Genomic DNA, 19,932 nt, shown 5'->3' on the forward strand with positions numbered 1-19,932 from the left:
GCCTTCTCCAGGCTGAACATCCCCAAGTCTCTCAGCGTGTCCCGTATAGAAGGTGCTCCAGCCCTCGGATCATCTCCATGGCCTCTGGGCAAACGCCGGAGTATGAACCCCCCCCATCTGCCGGCTGAGGGCCTGGCACAGCACGTGTGAGGCTGAGTAGCTGGGAAAGACAACTTCCAAATTTATGGTAAATTCATGGCTATTTTAGAAACAATCTGTCCCGGGGGAGCAGGGAGAGCCGCTCTCAGGGTCTGCTCAGCCACGGGTGCCTGCTGACCTCCTCGATGGACGGCCTCAGGGCCGCGTCCGGTTCCAGGAGCGAGGCCAGGAGGTTCAGGCACTCCCTGGAGACCCCCAGGTGCGTGGGGATGGAGATGCCTTTCCGCTGCTGGTGCAGCATCCTGGTGATGTCGGTGTCGTCGAAGGGCAAGCGGGCGCAGAGCAGGACGTAGAGGATGATGCCCAAGCTCCAGATGTCGCCCTTGTAGCTGTCGTGGGGCTCTCCCTGCAGCACCTCGGGCGCCGCGTAGGCTGTGCTGCCGCAGAAGGTCCAGCTCAGCTCCCGGCCGTCCCCGGGGAGCAGCTTGGAGAAGCCAAAATCCGTCAGCTTCACGGTGTGGCCCTGGAGCAGGGCGTTCTCGCACTTGAGGTCGCGGTGGGCCACCCCGCAGCCGTGGCAGTAGCCAATGGCCTCCACCAGCTGCCGGAACAGCACCCGGGCGCGGGGCTCGGGCAGGGGGCCCTCGCGGAGCACGTAGTCAAAGACATCTCCATTCTCCGCCAGCTCCATCACGAGGCAGACCTGCCCCTCGGGGGACTCCAGCGCCTCGTGCACGTGGATGATGTTCCTGTGGTCCAAGCGTGTGGCGATCTGGAGCTCCCGGGGCAGGAATTTCTGCACAAACACTGCCAAGAGAGGAGGGAGGTTGCTCGTGGGGACGTCCTGGAGGTGCCAGCACTGGGCATCCCACCAGGACTCGAGAGGGAGGAGAGGTTGTCCCTGAATGCCTGGTTCCTCCTGGTGCCATTCCCCAAGGGATGCTTGTCAAGGGGCGATGCCAGCCCCTTGCTGTCCCCGCAGTCAGAGGGGTGAGCTCCTAACTGGGTCCTTTCCGTGGGCCACGGGCATGGGCTGCTCTCCAGACCCTCCAGCACCACCCTCCCGTCCTCTCTGAGTTTGGGAAAGCCGGGAATTCAAAGCCCCTGGGGAGGGACGGTGGCTCAGCCCAGAGGCCTTTTGGGGTCATATTTTACCTTCTGGGCTTTCCTTCTTATCAATTATTTTAATTGCCACTTTTTGCTGGTGCTTTTGGGAAAATGCCTCCTTCACTTTGGAGTACATCCCCTCCCCGATGGTCCGCCCGAGCTGGTAGCCATTGGCGAGCAGAAACCCTTGCATGTCCTCGCGTGGGCCAGGACCCTGCGCGCCCTCAGCTCACGCTGGAGCGACTCCCCAATGACGCGTCATGGGGGGCAGGGGGGCCTTGCACCCCGGTGCCATTGTGATGTAGCTGGCGTCGCCAGGGTGAGAGCCCTCTCGGTGAGCTGGGGCTTGGGGCGTGTGTTGCGGAGGCTTCGGGGGCTGCTCAGGGTCCCCCTGTGCTCCTCCAGAGCTTTCGCTGCTGCTGGGGTCCCCGCTGACGCTCTCGCTCCGCTCTGATGTGCCTGGGGCCCGACCATGAGCTCCCAGCAGACGCTGAGGACTTGGAGATTCCCCATCGAGGCAGGCGACTGTCACGGCTTGGCCGTGCCCCCCGAGCTGCAGGAGCTGTTTGGCACCAGGCACTCTGTGGGGAGGTAAGAGGGGCCAGGACAGCCCTGGCACAGCCGCGCCGGGTCCCCGCTGCAGCGAGCAGGGTCCTGCTGCGACAAACACGGCTCCTGAAAGCATCGGCTGGGGGCTGGCACCCACCTTGTCCCGGGACAGGGCACCCTGGCTGCCGGCAGCCGCTATCAGGGCAGGGAGCCCTGCTTTGCCGTGTGTTGCCGGTGAGTGCCGTGCCGTGCCAGCCCGTGTCAGGCCACGCCGTGGCAATGAGCGCCGTGCAATCCCGAGGTGCAGGGCTCACCCCGCTCTCTCCCGCAGGCAGCTCCGTCGATGCCCCGGCAGCCACTGCCTGACGCTGCCCAACGTCCCCATTGACGTCTTCATCGCCACAGGAGGCGGCCGCCGCGCTCGCTCCGCCTGACGGTCCCGCACCAGCAGCCGCCGGCCCCGGAGATGGAGAGCGGCCACGGACACAGCCTGGCGACGGATTTCAGAATAAAAAGACGTTTCTCTGCTCAAAACACTGGAGTGTGTTGGCCATGGAGGGTCATGGGACACGAGGGGATGGGACGTGATGGGGGAGGAGGGGATGTGACACTAAGAATGGGGCACAAGGGACACGAGGGGACACAGTGTGAGAGGGAAAGATGGGACAGAAGGGATGGGGGGTGTGGGATGAGACGTGAAGGGTGGGATGTGAGGGACAGGACATGAGCGGTGGGGACATGAAGGGACGGGGTGTGAGGGTGGGACAGAGAGGATGGGACGTGAGGGGACGGGATGTGAGGGGAAGGATGGGTCACTGAGCATGGGGTGTGAGGGGGAAGAATGGGACTCAGAGGGTGGGATGTGTGGGATGGGACACGAAGGGTGGGATGTGAGTGGTGGGGACATGAAGGGATGGGGTGTGAGGGTGGGACAGAGAGGAAGGGATGTGAGGGGAAGGGACATGAGGGGATGGGATGTGAGGGAAGGATGGGTCACTGAGCATGGGGCGCGAGGGGCCAGGGTGTGAGGGGGAAGAATGGGACTCGGGGGGTGGGATGTGTGGGATGAGACGTGAGGGATGGGATGTGAGTGGTGGGGACACGAAGGGACAGGGTGTGAGGGGGAGGGTGGGGCAGAGAGGACGGGACATGAGGGGCCAGAGTGTGAGGGGGAAGGATGAGACACAAGGGATGGGGGCATGTGGGATGAGACGTGAAGGGTGGGATGTGAGGGACAGGACATGAGTGGTGGGGACATGAAGGGATGGGGTGTGAGGGTGGGACTGAGAGGATGGGACGTGAGGGGACGGGATGTGAGGGGAAGGATGGGCCACTGAGCATGGGGTGTGAGGGGGAATGGGACTTGGGGGGTGGGATGTGTGGGATGAGACGTGAAGGGTGGGATGTGAGGGACACGAAGGGCCGGGGTGCGAGGGGGAGGCTGAGGCGCTGAGGACACGAGGGGCCGCGCTGTGAGGGCTCGGGGTGAGGGACGAGGCCCATCCGGGTCCTCCCCGCCGCTGGGGGCGCCCGCGGGAGAGAGCGGCCCCTCCCGCTCCGCGCGCGGCGGTTTGTCCCTCCCGGGCCGCCGTCCGCGCCCGCGCCGCCCCGCGCCCGCGCCGCCATATTGTGGCCGCTGCCGCTCGGGAGCCGCCGCCGCCGCCGCCTCGGGAGCCGCGATGGGTGAGGGCGGCCGCGGGCACCGGGTGGCGGGGAGGGAGGGCAGGGCAGGGAGGAGTAAGCCGGGAGGGGACGCGGGGAGCGGCCGCCCGCCCCACCGGCCGCGCGGGGCCCGTCCCGCGTCGCCCGCGCCCCTCACCGCGGCCCCGGGGCGGGCGGGCGGGGAGCGGAGGCGCCGTCGCCGCTGAGTCATCGCGGGGGGCGCTGCCGAACGGGGGCCGGCCCCGGAGCGAGCGGCCGCGCCGGGATCCCCGCCCGGTGCCCGGGAGCTGCGGCGGTAGCAGCCGTCGCGGCCCGGGGGCACCGGGGCCGGTCCCAAGTTAGGAGCCGAGCACCGAGATCCCGCCGAGCCGCCTGGGGCCGGTGGCCGCCCTCACCCTCGGCCCTCGTCGCTTCCGTAAGGTGAAACGTGCCCCCGGGCCGCCCCTGCGCCTCCGTGGGCAGCGAGCCCCCCGCGGACACCGTGCCCCGGAGAGGGGTTTGTCCCCCGGGGCAGCCCCGGAGCTCCCTGCTCGGGGACGGGAAATGGTGGTTCCTCTGCTCGAGGGGCTGAGGGGCTCGGGAATGCCGGGGCCGGTTTATTCGCTGGAAGCATTGAGGCTCTTCTGGAAGCGAGGGGTGAGGTTGGTTCTGCTGTCACCTGCGCTATTCTCTTCTAACTAGACTTGTCTTCAGAAGTCCAGACAATCCCCTTGGGCGCTGCCTGACCCAAACGGTCTCGTCAGGAGCTGTCTCCAAACCCGTCCTGTGGGGTTCCCGGAGAAGTCGGCGGCCGCAAGCCTGTGGCTGCAACAGCTGCAGCTCCTGCTAGTCCCAAAGAGCCCCTAAAACTTCATTTGTAGCTTGAGATAATGTAAAATCTCGAGTGGCGGCGTTGAGTAGCGAAACAGCCAGGGGTCTGTGGGGAGTATCGGGGAACAGACCCCTGAGCCAGGATGTTCCTGCCAGGGTGCTGCTCGCCTCTGCCTCCCTGTTTCTTTTTGGAGATCGAATCAGGTGTTTTTCTGACAGCCAGACCTGCAAACTCCCTAGTTTGAGTAACTTTTATTAACTTTTTAATAACCAAAGGCTGCTCTTTTCCAGGGTTTAGGTCAGTAGGGCTGGATTGTGGCAGCACAACATTGCACTCTTCATGCACGATGCCACGGTGGTTGTAGGATCTTGGTCTTGCCTGCATTGTCAGAAATGCTCGTCAGTTCTCTCTTCATTTGCCTCTTCATCTGCATGTCTTTATAGCGCTCTTCAGCCCGCGGAGCAGCGTGCAGTGCTTGATTCTCAATCACACGCTGGTTGGTGATGGATTCAAGTAGTTATTTGGCTGTTTTGCTTTGTTTACTCGTGTTCAGGAGGGCAAACATGAACTTTGTGAAGGGAAGCTCAGTCATTAAAATCGTGTGATAGTGAAAGTTCTCCTTCTCTCAGCCTCTTGGCTTTCAGCTGTTGTACCGTCAAGGTCCAGATAAACTCGGATTTGCTCAGCAAATCCAACAGTGCTGTTTGCTTCTGGAGCAAAGCGCATGTTGGGAAGGATGAGCTGCTTGGAATTCTATAGCCCTCCGCAACAGCTTCTCACTACTTCTGGTTGGTTTTAATCTCCTGTAACTTGTGGGTTGAGTTTGGGTTGACTTAGTCAAAAAGTTAATCCCTATTTCAAGAGCTGTTGTTACAGAAAGGCCACAGTGACCTCGGGTGACACCATTTTACTCGATCAGTCCGCTCTTAACGGAATCTGAATGTCTTAAAGGGTTTAAATCAGGTTGAAAAGGAGTTAAAGTCCCCAAACCTCAGTGTTTTGGGATGAAAAGCTCAGAAGCAGGTAGTGTTGATGCTGATGTGTATTAAGAACAGGACTGAGGAATAGGTGGGCTCCTCGTCCACCAGGACAGGGACAGGCTGGAAGGCATCCTGACTTCAGACTGACCCTTGGGAAGGGCAGGCCTGCTGCAGAGCTGTTCGTTTTCCCCAAAGAGGGATTTTTGCCTTTCCCTTCCCCCTTCACAGCCAGCGCCATCAGTGGAGCTGTTGCACATTCCAGCAGCGATATCGCATCGCTGGCTCGTGGAAGCTAAAACAGACGGGAGGGAGCTGGGGCGGCTGCTGCTCCCGGGGAGCTGCGTGGGTAAGCATTTTACTGGCACGGCCTGTGCTGCCTGCTGAGCGCTGGGACAGAGACAGGCTGGCTTTGAGGGCTCTGCCTGTGCGTATTTGTAGCAAACACTCAGATAAGCTGCGTGAGAGCAGACAAGCAGAGCAGACGTGCACAACAGACCTGCACGAGTGACAAGACAAGAGAATCCGTCCACTTCCCAGGGCTCGGCAGCAGCTGGGGTGACTCCAGGGCTGGTGGGGAGAAGCCTGGAGTTGCTGCTTGCTTGGCAGGACGGCTTGGGGAGTACAGTGAATGCTTAAGCTCTTGAGAACTGGCTGAAGGTGCATTCGCAAAGCACTGTAAATAAAACACTTGTGTCCAAGTCTCAGGAGTGTGTTTGTTTCCATTCTCAAAGTTGAGGAATTCCATCACAAGTGGAAGGTGGAATGAACAAAACTCACACAAGCATGGCTAGCTGTGAGGTGACGCCCTTTCACTTAATGCTTTTTTGTTCACTGAGGGCGGCAGCTTTGGTGATGGTTTGGCAAAGTAAGAGGCAGTGAGAGGACGAATGTGGAAGTAGCCAGAGATTTCCTCTTCTGTTGTAAGTAGGTGATAGCGATAAGAGATCCTGGTCAAATCTGACATGCCGTCCCTCAACACTGAACCAGGTTTCCAGGGTTCGCTGTCCTTGTGTTCCTGTGAGCCGACTGCAGGAATACCAAGATGTGAGTTACAGATGTGAGCTCTTCAGCCTTCTGGAGAAATGCAGGACTGTGAAGCAGTAACGTGCAGTCAGTCTGAAGTCCCCTGCCTGCTGCTGCCTTGTGTGCAGTTCCAGAAGACGAGTGGTGTGTTCTTACAGGCCCGTCCTCCCCAGATCCAAAAATATCACAGATGCTTGGGGTTTTTTAAAGAAATGCCTCAGTGGCTGTAACTGGAGATAGAGTGCGTATCACGTGGAGTTGCTAACATTGTCACGGGAGGTTACCGGCATCCCAGACCTCTGATGTAGCTCTGCCAGCTTGTTCTCCTAAAGGTGAGGTTCGTTTTCTCTGTGTGACCTGAACTGCCCTGGTGTCCCTGGCTACTAAATCAGTTACTACAGCCACCTTCTGCTCCTGAAGGGCAGAGTGTTGAACGCAGACCCTGCTGAGAAAGCTGCCTGCCAAGCTTTCTGAACCGGTGGCTGTTGTGGCAGAGTCTGGTGTCTCCTCTTTGGTGCCTCTCTGGCACCCCGCTTGTGTGGATTTGTGCTTTATCTCTGTCTCTGCAGCTCAGTCAGGCTGAGGGAACACAAGGAGAGGAAGGGCAGTAATGATCAGCAACCATTCCCGTGCTGCTGATAGATGTTTCTTGCAGCAGGCGTGTGATGCTGCAAGTGTGCTGAGAGCCTGTGCAAACCAGGAGGAGACAAGAGGCTCCTTGGGCTTTCAGGTCACTGTAGGAAATGCAGAAACTTTCTGCCAGGTAGGAGAAACCCGAGGAATATCATTAGTACAGCCTGCCAGGTGAAACTGGGTAGTTCACTGGGGGTGTTTTGCTACTGCTTGTTAAATTTAGGGGGGTTTATCGTAACTGGCTGAGTTTATACTGTCACAGGGAAAACTTGGGTGGGAAAGGGCCCTTGAGGCTCATCTGGCCCTGTGCTTGCTCAGAGCTGGGAAGCTCTAACCTTTACCCAGTAGGTGTTAATTAGCAGGTTGGTGCTGATGGGGTTCGAATGTATTTGTTCACACTTGCATGATCCCGTTTCCTTTCTCTGCTCGTAAGATGCGGCTGCCAGCCTGCCCGCTGGCCAGGCTTTGCCTTAGGTGTGTGTCTTATGCCCAGCAACAGAATGGGAATAGGGCCGCTTTTGAAGATTCCTGTTGCAAAAGGGTGTTTTGGTTTCAAAAGCCCTGCCAGGTCTGTCAGTGTGGCTGTGTCCCTGCTCTCACTCCGGTCTGACTCAGCAGCACAAGCCCTGGTTTATGATGGGTGTGCGAGTCCCTGCAGTGACTCAGCTCAGAGGCTTTAGTCAGCAGCTGACAATGTTTGAAGCAAATACTTTCTGGAATGCGGGGAACTGGGAAGCAGCAAGGCTGACTTTCTGATCCAGTAACATTGAGAAGCCGTTATAATCTTGGCGTGGCAGCAGTGACCCCGGAATTCCAGCTTTCAGACTGAATGGCTGCGGCTTAGTTGGCTTCTGCACAGATGCTGGCAGGATTTGAGCGCTCCGCTGTTTCACAGTCAAACTTTCACACCTTTCTATTAAGTGGTAAATAGCTCCTCATCGTTCAGGATATAAGGATGAGTGTGGCAGCCTGTTCTGGTAACGCTGTGGTGTAGATGGCAGCTGGAGGACACTTTCTTTGCTCTGGAGTGTGCTCCGAGACCTCGCCGCACGGCTGAGCCTCTGGCCGGAGCAGGGTCCAGGGTGTGCCCAGCGGAGTGCAGCTGGGAAGTGTCGAGCAGCTGTCCCGCGTCCCTCAGTTGTGTGACTCACTGTCTGCTAGTCCTGTGTGTAACATTAAGTCACCTTTTCCTTCTTTTCTTGAAAACTGCCATTTAATTGGAGTCTTTGCTTTCCAAAGGGAAGTAACAGATTTGTCCTGTTAAGGATTCTGTTGTGATCTTCTGAGTTAAGCTGGCAGCTCCTACTCTTCTGTGGCTTCGTTAGTGCTGAGGTGGTGATGCCAGAGCACCAGCAGAACAGTGGGAGGTAAATACGCTTCCTGAATCAATACCTATCTATAGGTGACCCCTTGCTACTTCAAGAACAGATTTAACCCCCTGTAAGTCTTCTATCTTCTGAGTTAGCTGGTGGGTTTTTCCTTTATCTGTTGCTTTTCAGAAGAACATCCTCTTGACGTTGTGGCTGGGGAGGGGAATGCCCTCTTTGAACACAGATGCTGTGAAACTGATTCAGATTTTTTCACAGTGCTTGGTGTCTTTTTAGCTGGGAAATCATAGAACTGAATTTGGGAAATCATAGAACTGAAAGTATTTTGTCTCCTCTCTTGTTAAAATATAAGTTCTTCCAGTTGTTTCCTCTTGCCATAGCAATGAAATGTTGAATGCTTGTCCATTGTATATGACTTTTCTCAGCTCGGCTTGGGGCTTTCCCAGCAGGAGGGCAGTAAGGTCTGCAGCTTCTCCAGCTGGTCCTGGAAGGGCTCCAGAGTGGCTGGAGGCAGTTGATAAGTCGGGCTGAAGCTTTCTGTAAACAATGTGGCTGAGGAGCACTTGGAGCTTGGGAGAGGAGGAGTGAGAAGATAGCACTGTGGACTTTCACAGGATGCTTCTTCCACCTGCCCTTGGCTGGAAGGAAACAAAGATATTGGTGTCCGGTGAAGTTCAGAAGAGGAGTAAGCTGGTCTCGGGGTTCACTGGTGCTCTGACCCTGTGTATCGTGATCGCTCCCTTCCTGACCCAAGAAAGGTATGGATGTTAAGCGAACATTCTGTATCATAAATGGGAGGAGAGTTTGGAAAGATGCAAAAAGCAGTAGACGTGGTCAAAGCCGTGGATTGCAGCTGGATGCAGAGGAGGAATTGATATCGTCCGCACTCAGGTTGCTGCTTGGCCCTGGTTGCCTTTCACTGTGCCAAATAGTGCAGTGTCGCTTCCCTGACTCAGAGGGAAGCGCATGAGTTATTGAGTTGGAAGTGCGGCATTAGTCAGGTATGAAACAGCAATGTAAGTGGGTCAGGCACCAAGCACTCGCAGGATCCTGGTGGGACAAACGTGGCTCTAGGTTATGTACAGCTGTGCTTTTAGCAAGGTTTTAAATTGTTGATGTAAATCCAGAACTTGGTTTGCTGTGAGTTCTGTTGGATTTTTGCCATGATGATGCAAGGGAAATGACTTCTGCTGAAAACCAAAGTGGTGTTTAGTTCTGCACCTCCCGAGGACAGTGAGGTTGTGCGCATAGAAGCCTTTCATATGGGTACTGTGCTCAGTGTAGTGAAGAACCAGTGGGTCTGGGTTCCTTCCAGAACAGGAGATCTCCTCTTAAGCTTCCTTGGAACTTCACAACACTCTTACTGTAACAGCACATCCTGTGAATGAAGGCCGGGATCGTGTTCTGATTTGAAGCTTCCACTTTTAGTGTTTGAGCCCAGCTCTTGCAAAGCAGTCTGTTTAACCTGGCTGTTCCACGTGCTCGGGATTCCTTGTTGGGAAGGCCGTGGGGAGAGGAGCGGAGTGTGACCAGAAATCTGAGGCAGGTGTGTATTTCTCTTCATAGAAACCATGGCGAGTCCTGCGAAGGACAACTATCGAATGAAGAGCTACAAGAACAAAGCCCTAAATCCCGAAGAAATGCGTCGGAGAAGAGAAGAGGAAGGGATTCAACTGCGCAAACAGAAGAGAGAGCAACAGGTAACTGTCACCTTGACTAGCTTGAGTGCAGCCTTAACACAGCCAGACTGTGCTGCTGCCAGCCTGGGTTCTCCAGGGATCTGTGTGTTAAGGTTTTTTGGTCTTTTTTCCTCTTACTTTTTCTGTTCTAACAGACAACTTGTTTTCTTTCTTTCTTTGTCCCTAGTACAAAGCGTAGCTCTCTTCATGAGCTCTCCAAGAACTTTATCCTTGGGGCATTAGAGGTTTTTGTTCATAAATCCTCATTTTAAAAGGTTTTTCAAGTTTGTTTTTTTAGTTTATTAGTGGATGGATTTATTTCCTCAAGAAGAAGGAAGTGCAAGTGAAAGTGTGGGCTGTGTCTTTTAATTCTGAGCTGGGTTTTTTTTGGCTTGGCGGTCTGTGAAAGTCCGAGGTGATTCCTGGGCGATGTGTGTGGCTCAGACTAAATGTTTGCTCTCCGAGCGCGTCATCTGCCAGTGGCCTTCTCCCCAGCTTCCTGACTTGTTAGGTCAAATTCTGTGCTTGCCTGCACCAGTGTCTCAGCAACTGGAGCGTTTGCATATCCGAGGGCAAGACTTAGCATGTTTTATTTCTGGTGTTTGTATGCTAGACTGGTCTTCAGAGCATAGAGCTGTTATTAATGACTGCTTTTCTATGCAGGCTGCGTTCAGTCTAGCTGATGGGATCTTGTCTGAGGAACAAGAATGTCTAGATGTGAAGACTGCTCATCATTGCTTTCTAATAATGACTTCTGTGTTTTGTTCCTTGCCAGCTCTTCAAAAGAAGAAACGTGGAGTTGATCAGTGAAGATGCCTCCATGTTTGACAGCCTCCTGGTGGATTCCTACGTTAGTTCCACAACGTGCGGGGTAAGGGTCCTTTCCTTGTTCAGTCCTGCCTTCAGATAGGTTTAACCCTGTGGAATGCACAGAACTAACAAACCTATATGGTTTTGTTTTCTCTTTGCAAATGTTACTGAAAAAGCCTGCCAGGGAGTCAATGGTGTGCAGTGGTCCCTGCTTGCTAGCTAAGCACAAAGTCATGGCAGGCTGTCACGATGCCTTACATGAACTTAGTGAGAAATGAAACCATTGTTCTGTCTCCTCTACATCTTCTCAGGAGGGAGTGATCACAAGAGAGATGGTAGAGATGCTTTTCTCAGACGACCCTGACCTACAGCTTGCAACCACTCAGAAATTCAGGAAGTTACTCTCCAAAGGTAAAAAACTCTGCTCATCCCTGCTGTAGACCCAGCAGCCTCGCTTCTACGGGCATTTGTGCATGTGTGTTGCTTTACAGAAGCGTGGTGTCTTTGAGCCTGTGTGAAGGGAGGTTATAACGTAGAAACATAATGATCCAGTGCATTGCTAATGAATTACAGTTGTGTGAATTGTACAGGCTGTGGTTCTGCAGAGTTCAGTACAGTTGGAGGTCACTCATTTCAGTGATATTCCATGTTGTTATTCCCCTGCCTCAGTCCTGCGTACTGTCTGACGCTGTCTTGCTGTTGCAGAGCCCAATCCTCCGATAGACGAAGTGATCAACACCCCGGGAGTGGTGGACAGGTTCGTCGAATTCCTGAAAAGAAGTGAAAATTGCACATTACAGGTAAAGGAGATGGTGTTCTGAATTCCACATTACACGTCACTGTTTAATCTCCACAGGTCCTGTCAGGTAGCAGTGCTGTCTTGAACCCCAAAGCTGCAGGTTGTGTGATATGTAGGAGAAGGCAGAGGTAGCCTGGAATTAGGGCAAAAAAGGAAATCATAAATTCCTCTGAGTTCTTGGCAGAATACTGGCAAAAATAACATAGGTCAGCTGCAGCAGAAGAGAATTTGGCTTTCCCGTGTCTGATATTTCTGCTGGGAGCTAGTGTAGCCACAGAATAAATATGAAGGAAGAAATTGTGAGGGGAAACCTCCATTACCGAAGGCCTTTAAGTGCAGGCTCAGAGTCTGTTGGAAATGGCTTGGGTAGTGCTGGTCCTGCTGTGGGGCAGAGGGATGGACTGGGTAGCTTCTTGAGATTCCTTCTGGCTTGGTAATAACTATAGTCACTGTGGAGGGGTTAAAGATAATTCTGTGCATGGAATTGGATCTGAGCTGATTGCTGCCTTCGTCTTCCTTCCTGCCCTCTGGCCTGAGGCCATGTACCATAGGGGCTTATGTTCAATAAGAGTTAAGTAGACATCTGATTTTAAAGCAAAGAATGAGTGGCAAACAGAGGGAACTCGATACTCGGCATCACTGGGACTCAAGGCAGACAAGAGTGGGCTAGAAATGGCTGATCTGCGCCAGACGTGGAGAACATTCAACTCCATGTGTATTCATGCCCTGTGCCTCCACTTTCCTTGCTGGAAGGGTGTTGTATGGGTGGAATGAGGTGGAGTGGCTGGCAGTGGTGTCTTCGCTCACTAATCCTCTGACAAGGTGTTCAGCAGACATGGTTCTTATTGCTTGCGAAAATTAAAACCATTTGAGTCATGAAGTCTCTGTGGTTGGCTCTGTCTCTCACAGCCTTTTCAGTAGGACTTGAAAGAATTATAGCCAAAATCTAACAGCAAATGTTTTGCTGAATTGGGATAATCCTATTGATGCTTCTGTCACTTGTTTGCCTGTTACAGTTTGAAGCAGCGTGGGCACTGACGAACATTGCATCAGGAACTTCCCAGCAGACAAAAATAGTCATTGAGGCCGGGGCGGTTCCCATATTTATAGAGCTGTTAAACTCAGACTTTGAGGATGTCCAAGAGCAGGTACGGTGCACTTCGTACTGTGGGGTTAGGGAGGGAACCACAAAGGGTTGCACACAATTAAAATGCAGTGTTTAAAATGGGTGACCAGTGTCTGACAACTGCCTCCAGACCACAAATTGAAGGATGGTTTGCTTGGAATTACAGGAAAATGCTTTCTTAGCACACTGCCCTTTTCTTCCTCTGTTCAGAAACTGCGTGTATGCTAAAACTGTTGCTGTTTCCTTTCAGGCTGTCTGGGCATTGGGGAACATTGCTGGAGACAGCTCTGTGTGTAGAGATTATGTCCTTAACTGCGCTATCCTTCCTCCCTTATTAATGTGAGTAGCCATGAATACGTGCCAGTACAGTTCTTGACGTGCCTTTGTGCTGCAACAGGCGGAGATTTGAGCTGGGTGAAGAGATTCCCCAGCAATGTATGGTGACATTCACTGGGAATCCAACCAGTGGTACCAGATCAGACCAGTCAGTACCTGATAAACAGTGGGACAGGATAGATGATGTGCCTTCTCACAGACCTCTGTGCCCCTCTGAGTCTGGAGCGGGTGTTGCTGCTGTGTGCTTGCCCTCCTGGAGTCACAGGGCTCGCTGTTCCCTTGCGTGTCACTGCGATGCGTGCTCCTTGTGCTTATGCTGTGGCTCCTCTGGCCTGAGGGAGGGAGCTGATCTGGGCACACCTCTCCTCTGCAGCGTGGTGCAGACCTGCCAGAGCCAGATCTCTCTGTGCTCCCAAGGACTGCGTGCTGCTCTGGGAAGAATCAATCGCTGCTTTATCCTGTCCTTGGCAAACCAATGCGTTGTCACGAGGGAGTTGTTACAGTTTTGTCTGTTGGTCACTGCCAGCTGTGGCTGCTGACTGAAGTCCCCGGCCTGTGGGACTCTGTCCTCCCCAGAGCCAAGTGACAGCAGTTTGAAGCTGCTTGTCTCTAGTGACTATCTGACCTCATATAGGAGTTTGGCTGTTGGCTTGGGCTGGATTTGCACTTGGAACTGCGTTTGGCTGGCTGACCCTTCCTTCTGCAGCTTCTCTAACACAGAACTTGCCTTCTGGACCCGTGTCACTTGATGTTGTTAGGAACTATACCTGTTTGTGCTAAGTAGTAGCTGCATGTCACCTCTCTTACTTGTTGAGAGGCTCAAATGACAAACAGTGTGGCTTGAGCTACACCAAGTGGAGTAGAGCTTTGACTCCCTTAAAATCATACCAGTTTTCCTTCTTTTGATTCCCTTGCTCGCTCCCACATCAAGGGCTATAATTGATGGTAATTATCTCTTCAGGCTCCTCACTAAGTCCACCAGGTTGACGATGACACGAAATGCTGTCTGGGCCTTGTCAAACCTGTGCAGAGGGAAGAGTCCACCGCCAGAGTTCGATAAGGTGAGGATAAATGCCTCATTGGCAGTTGGGTGATGGGGAGACACCCTCTTAAGATGTTTGTCTAAATTATTTTGGGCTGTTGGACTTCTGTAAGTCATTCTGGGAGGGAGCGGGGAGAGGCTTTTCTTGCTGAGGCTGATGTGGCTGTTCAGCAGATGTCAGTGTGTTTCTGCCTGGCTCTGTTGGCAGCCCATCCGCTGGACCCTCTGTGTAAGGGGCAAGCCCAGGCTTCCCCACAAGGGAGCATCTGCTGTGGGCTTCTCTGAACCCTCTATTGACTCTGGAAGTTTGAGACTTCACTCAAATTGTCACTAAAAACTCGACTTGGAGACCTCTGTATGCTACAGAACAGGACTCCATGGGACTTGTAGTAGCTTTCCTCTTTCCCTTCCCTCTCCCCTTTACGGGCACTAACAAAAGGGTCTGCTGGCCCTTCAGGTGTCTCCTCCTTTAGCAGAACAAAAATGGTTTAAGGTCAACGTGTTTCACCTTTTTAAATGACGCTAGTGTGTCTCCTGGGAAGCTTGTGGTCAGGGCCAAAACCTGAATTGAGCATGAATGTAAAACCACTTAAGAATGACTGAAGATTTCAGAGGTGTCAGTGGTGACAGCTGCTGCTCTGAATACTGAGCTATTTAGAATTGTTAAGGGTGAGAAGTGGAGCAGTGTTCTTACAGGAGAAATGTAAGGAGCTTCCCAACAGTAGCAGCACGGTAGCACTTGCCTTGGGAGCCTTCACTGCTCCAAGAGGAAAGGGGGGTAATTTTAGTTTAGCAATATAGCTGTTGAGGTAACTTCAGACACTGTGATTATAAGGTATGTGAACCAGCAAGGAAGCTGCTGACTTGGGGGGAGGAAACTGTGGACTTCAAGACCTGTTATCTTCTCAGTCAGCCCATCCGCATGGTGTGTGTGTGTGTGGAAACACAGGGGTCTGCAGACCGTGACTGACCTGGGTTGGTGACTGTCGTTGTAGGTATCTCCCTGCCTGCCGGTCTTGTCCCGATTGTTGTTCAACAGTGACTCTGACTTGCTGGCAGATGCCTGCTGGGCTCTTTCCTACTTATCAGATGGCCCCAATGAGAAAATACAAGCTGTTATTGATTCAGGAGTGTGTCGGCGACTAGTGGAGCTGTTAATGTAAGTATCTTGTCTCGCTGTTTTAGCCCAGTGAGACCGGGCAGTGTGTGGCTGAGCATGAGCTCATATCAAAACCTACTGGAGCATTCTTCATGCCTCTTGTGGACATGGGATCCAGGTAACAGGTACCTTAGCAGACTCTGGAGTAGTTACATAGGAGGGTCTGCAGCAGACAGAGAGCTGCAGTTGACTGACGTCTATTTCTCAGAGAAGCAGAGGTTTTTCTGCTGCTGGAATGCTGAGTAATACTGAGGAAAAGCTCATTAAAGAGAGGCTGGGCTGACACTTCAGGCTGTGAAAGGAGAGAGTGCTGCAGTGTCCTGTGCTCTCACACTTCAGCTGCGTGTACAGAAGCCAAGTCACTAGGCGAGTCAAAGAGGGCAAGGGTAGTGTCTGGCAAAAGCCATCTTGGCTTTGCTGCTTTGATATCTGAATGGAAACTCAGACAAGTGCTTGCTGTTTGCAGTCTGACTGGGGCTCTTTAACATCTTCAGAGCGGATAGAACTGCAAGATGCTTCTAGAATTACCCTGAAAAAATTCTGAGTGCTCTCATTGTATACATCCTTGTTCAGGAAGGCAGTGTAAAAGGCAAGATCTGTAATTAAGCTGATGATGATGGAGTTTGGATGTTAAGGATGAAAACGTGGCTGTACTGCAAGTTTGTCTTCAGTCTCTGCTTATCCAGTGGCGATGTGGTCAACTCGCTGTGTGTTTGTGTGCCGGGGGTGGGATTCTGGTGCAGATGAGAGACTCGGGGGGAGAATCTGCTGAGCATCACGGTGCAGGTGATCTGACAGGTTTGTGTTTATCCTTGGACCCTTTTTCCTGCAGGCACAATGACTACAAAGTGGCCTCCCCGGCTTTGCGAGCAGTCGGCAATATCGTGACGGGGGACGACATCCAGACCCAGGTGAGGGAGTCGTGGTCTCGCGGGGAAGTGCAGTGCCCATAGCTTGTTGGCTGGGTGGGAGCTGGAAGTGTTGAGCTTTGCACCTGACGCTGGCGATCTCGCTTCTGCTCTTTCCCAAAAGGTGATTCTGAACTGCTCAGCCTTGCCTTGTCTCCTTCATTTATTAAGTAGTCCCAAGGAATCCATCAGGAAAGAAGCCTGCTGGACTATATCCAACATCACGGCAGGGAACAGAGCACAGATACAGGTACAGTCTTCCCCAGCCCGCCTCCACTCCAAGCTCAGCACTAAGGATCTGCAGCTTTTTTTATCTAACACTTGGAGGCTGGGTTTCTTCACAGCTCTTATTCTGCAGTAATTTGCACACTTGCTGCTCCCGGCCATCTGCCAAACGAGCTAAAAAAAGCAAAGACGGGGCTGAAATGAGTCCCACAGGTTGGATCACTGGAGTAAGAGGGGATACAGCCCCTGTTTCTCGGTGCTTAGTTAGAGATGCCTGTCTGAAAAGCTGGAGCTTGTAGAGTTGCAATTATCCCTTTAATGACCTCCACGCAGAGGCAGAAAAGGAATGAGAATGTTCATACAGTGCAGTAACAGGGATTGTCTGCTGTGCTCCTTATGGAATTGAGTGTCTTGTGTTAATAGGATTTGGCTGAGGAATAAAATGGAGGAATGGCTGAAGGGTACAGCTTGGGAAGGTCTTTTGCATTGGAAAATGGAGGTAGAGGTTTCCTTCAGGTGGTTAAGAGCCTTGTGGGAACCTCGTTGCCAATTCAAACGCATCTGACTGCGCTCTCTCCCCAGGCAGTCATAGACGCAAACATTTTCCCGGTACTGATAGAAATCTTGCAGAAAGCAGAATTCCGCACGAGGAAAGAGGCAGCTTGGGCTATCACAAACGCGACGCTGGGAGGAACACCCGAACAGATCAGGTACCTGGAGGAATCTTGTTTGAGCATGTCATGGCTTTGTCTTGGTGGGAACTGTGGGACAAGTTGTGAGGGGTTAACCTGGAGGGAGTCTGGTGTCAGAGGGAGTTAGCTGGTTTTGTAAAAGGGACTGTGTCTAGAAATGCAAATAAATGGATAAAAGTTAACCTTGCAGAACAGTAAAAATACATTTTTAGGGTGACTTTTTGTATTCTCGTTTGACTGCTTTCCCATGCTCCTCCTAACGGGAAAAGGTGATGGTTGCTGAGCAGCGTGTGTGGTGCTCTCTCTGCAGGTACCTCGTGAACTTGGGCTGCATCAAGCCTCTTTGTGACCTGCTGACCGTTATGGACTCCAAGATCGTGCAGGTGGCATTAAATGGCCTGGAGAACATCCTGAGGCTCGGGGAGCAGGAGGCCAACCAGAGTGAGACGGGCATCAACCCCTACTGCAGCCTGATCGAGGAGGCCTACGGTAGGTGGTGGTGGGAGGTGGGGATCAGAGGGTGCAGTGCAAGGTGTCTGCTCATCTCATGTGCTGCTTTTGTGCTGCTTTAACGGAATTGTTGTATCCCAAACTATCCAGTGTTGTCCTGATGATCTTTTTAGACTCTTATAATTGGGCATAGGACAAAATATTTGGGAGTAAAAACTATCATACTTGTGATCTGAGCTTCCCAGGCTGGAAGGCCGAGCTGATAACTGTGGCTCCGACCAGCCAGGATCATTTACCAGAAATAAGCTGAGTGATGTAAAAAGTGACACTTCTGGGTCTCAGGCTGCTCTGACTGTACCCAGCTGCTGTACTGTGGCAATCCAGAGAGACTTTGATTTTCCCTGGAGAGGCTTAATTTGGTGGGTTTTTTGTCCTGCTCTTGATGCTGCAAGGAGCAGTTCCTATTTTGGTCTGAAGCTCCCTGTGTGCTGCCAGAGTCTGATTTGCCCTCTCGCTGACTGTTACATTGTGTGTCCCGATTTTCCTAGTAAAGAACAATCCTTGAAATTCTTGAGAGTATATCAGAAGCTTTCTGTTCAGTGGATTTAACTGGGACAGGTAAAGCAGGGATGGGCCTGGCTTCCTTCCCCTCCCTGCAACTATCAACCTGTTTGCAGCCTGTTGGTTTAATTTCCCTGGAATTTGGTTTAGTCTCCAGCAGAGCTGGGAGCACGTCTGCTGCAGCTAAACCTGCTATGGGAAAGGCGTTAATGCTGCCTGAGATGGGTGACACCCACAAGCAGCTCTGAACAGATGTCACTGATGCTCAAAAATGCGAATCGAACGCAGAAAAATGTCTGGCAGTAAACAGGGCAAGGATTGTGGGTGGGTGTGGGACAGTGTAGACATCAGGATCTCCTCCTTTCATCACATCCTGCTTCATTTTTCCTCCAAGGCTTGGATAAGATAGAGTTCCTACAGAGCCATGAGAACCAAGAGATCTACCAGAAGGCCTTTGACCTGATTGAGCACTACTTTGGAGCAGAGGATGACTCCGCTCTGGCTCCCCATGTTGACGAGAACCAGCAGCAGTTCATCTTCCAGCAAGCCGAAGCTCCCATGGAAGGTTTCCAGCTATAACGTGTCCAGGGGAAAAGAACACCACAAACTTGCTGGAAGGCAGTTGGGAGCAGCTGATCGTCCCCTCCCCTCCTTGCAAATGGAAGGCGAAAGACCCACTCCACCTGTCTGGAAGGAGCTCTTCCTTCCAACGACCAGAAACAGTGCTTTGGCCTCACGCAGAGAAGGGGATGTTCTCACTTCTGTTCTTTTTGCTGCTGCGTACGTGTCCTTATGGCAGGCGTCGGGTGGAGGAAGGACACTGAGGTAACAGGTTGCACCTCTTGGGTTTTCTCTTTGTGGTGATCTCTCCCAAATGTCACTTCTTACCTCTGGTACTTGAGGTTTCAGCGTTGGGTTGGGTAAGAACACACATAAAGCAAGCGTTCTGACAGCAGTAATTCTGGAAAGCTGGGTTGATCTATTTAATTTTTTTGCACATGTTACTCTTTATTAAAGACTCTAATTTGCCAAGAGCAAAATTTAGCCCTGGCCTTTCTGCAATCCCCCCTTTGGTGGAGGCCAAGCTCCCCTCAAACACTGAAAATGAACTGAGAAACGGGAAGTTCTCCCGCTCCTGGGAAGACTTTTTGGAGTGCAAGGCTGCTTCCCTTTGTTTAGAGGTTTTTTTGTTTTCTGAAGAACTGCGAGGGGTGTTTACAAGGAGAAAATAAAAAACATCACCACCCCAGAGACGGTACGGATGGAGAGGGCGGGCTGCGGGGTGGGTTCGGACGGGGAAGCACAGGCTTTGTTTGCATCGCTACTGACTGAAGTTACAGAACTGAAATGGTGAGAAACCACCTTCTTCTTTACTTGAAATATTTCTTTTTCCATGAGAACGTGGTTGGAGTTGTGGGGTTTTTTTCTGAGTTGGCGTGGGATGGGAGCATTTTCTGGAAGAGGACGCGATCGCGGTGTCGTGTGCAGTGTTACCCTCAGCAGCAACGAGGCTCGAGTTTTCAGGTTTACCTCCTGCTCACAGTTGGGCCGCCTGTACATTTTACTTCAAAAAAAAAAAAAAAAAAAGTCAAATCTCTGTATTTTTTATATTATATATAGGTAGATATTTGTCTAATTGGGCTGCAGAGAAAAGAATATATATGAAATAGCTGTAATTTATGTAAATAGAGCGCTGTGAGGCAGGCAGACCTGGCAACCGCGGCCCTGCTGCTTCTCCTCTCCCCTCGCGTCCTCACTCAGCGCTGCCTTTGCTCCTCTGCCCGGCTTCCCTGCCTTCGCCGGGGCTTTTGGTGACAAAGTGGGGCTGGGGAAGAACCAAATCGCTGCTGGGGCGTGAACTCAATAAACTCATCAGTGCAGTCTCTGGCCGAGCTCTCTGCGTGCGGGAAGCGGGGCTGGGTCGAGGGGGAGGGCGGGAGGGCTCCCTGGGGC

General features: G+C 52.6%; 2 protein-coding genes across 3 annotated transcripts; one reads left to right on the forward strand and one right to left on the reverse strand.

The window, feature by feature from the left end:
* Positions 1–244: 244 nt before the first annotated feature.
* On the reverse strand, positions 245–1,399 carry TSSK3 (testis specific serine kinase 3). Its single transcript, XM_069875319.1, has 2 exons — positions 1,255–1,399; positions 245–906 (listed from the first exon to the last, which is right to left on the reverse strand). Exons 1-2 carry the CDS (start codon positions 1,397–1,399, stop codon positions 245–247), a joined length of 807 nt encoding a protein of 268 aa, XP_069731420.1.
* Positions 1,400–3,316: 1,917 nt separating this feature from the next.
* On the forward strand, positions 3,317–19,862 carry KPNA6 (karyopherin subunit alpha 6). 2 transcript variants are annotated; one of them, XM_069875492.1, is made up of 14 exons: positions 3,317–3,438; positions 9,759–9,892; positions 10,647–10,742; positions 10,993–11,092; positions 11,387–11,481; positions 12,497–12,628; positions 12,857–12,945; positions 13,904–14,003; positions 14,980–15,143; positions 15,976–16,054; positions 16,176–16,301; positions 16,859–16,986; positions 17,279–17,457; positions 18,374–19,862. In XM_069875492.1, the coding sequence occupies exons 1-14, from the start codon at positions 3,435–3,437 to the stop codon at positions 18,556–18,558; spliced, it is 1,611 nt and encodes a 536-aa protein (XP_069731593.1). In that variant the 5' UTR covers positions 3,317–3,434; the 3' UTR covers positions 18,559–19,862. The 2 variants fall into 2 exon arrangements, with proteins under 2 accessions (XP_069731593.1, XP_069731594.1); XM_069875493.1 differs by lacking the exon at positions 3,317–3,438 and adding an exon at positions 6,541–6,563.
* The last annotated feature ends 70 nt before the right edge of the window (positions 19,863–19,932 follow it).

Source organism: Phaenicophaeus curvirostris, chromosome 23, assembly GCF_032191515.1.
Source record: "Phaenicophaeus curvirostris isolate KB17595 chromosome 23, BPBGC_Pcur_1.0, whole genome shotgun sequence".
In the NCBI taxonomy this organism is placed as follows: domain Eukaryota; kingdom Metazoa; phylum Chordata; class Aves; order Cuculiformes; family Cuculidae; genus Phaenicophaeus; species Phaenicophaeus curvirostris.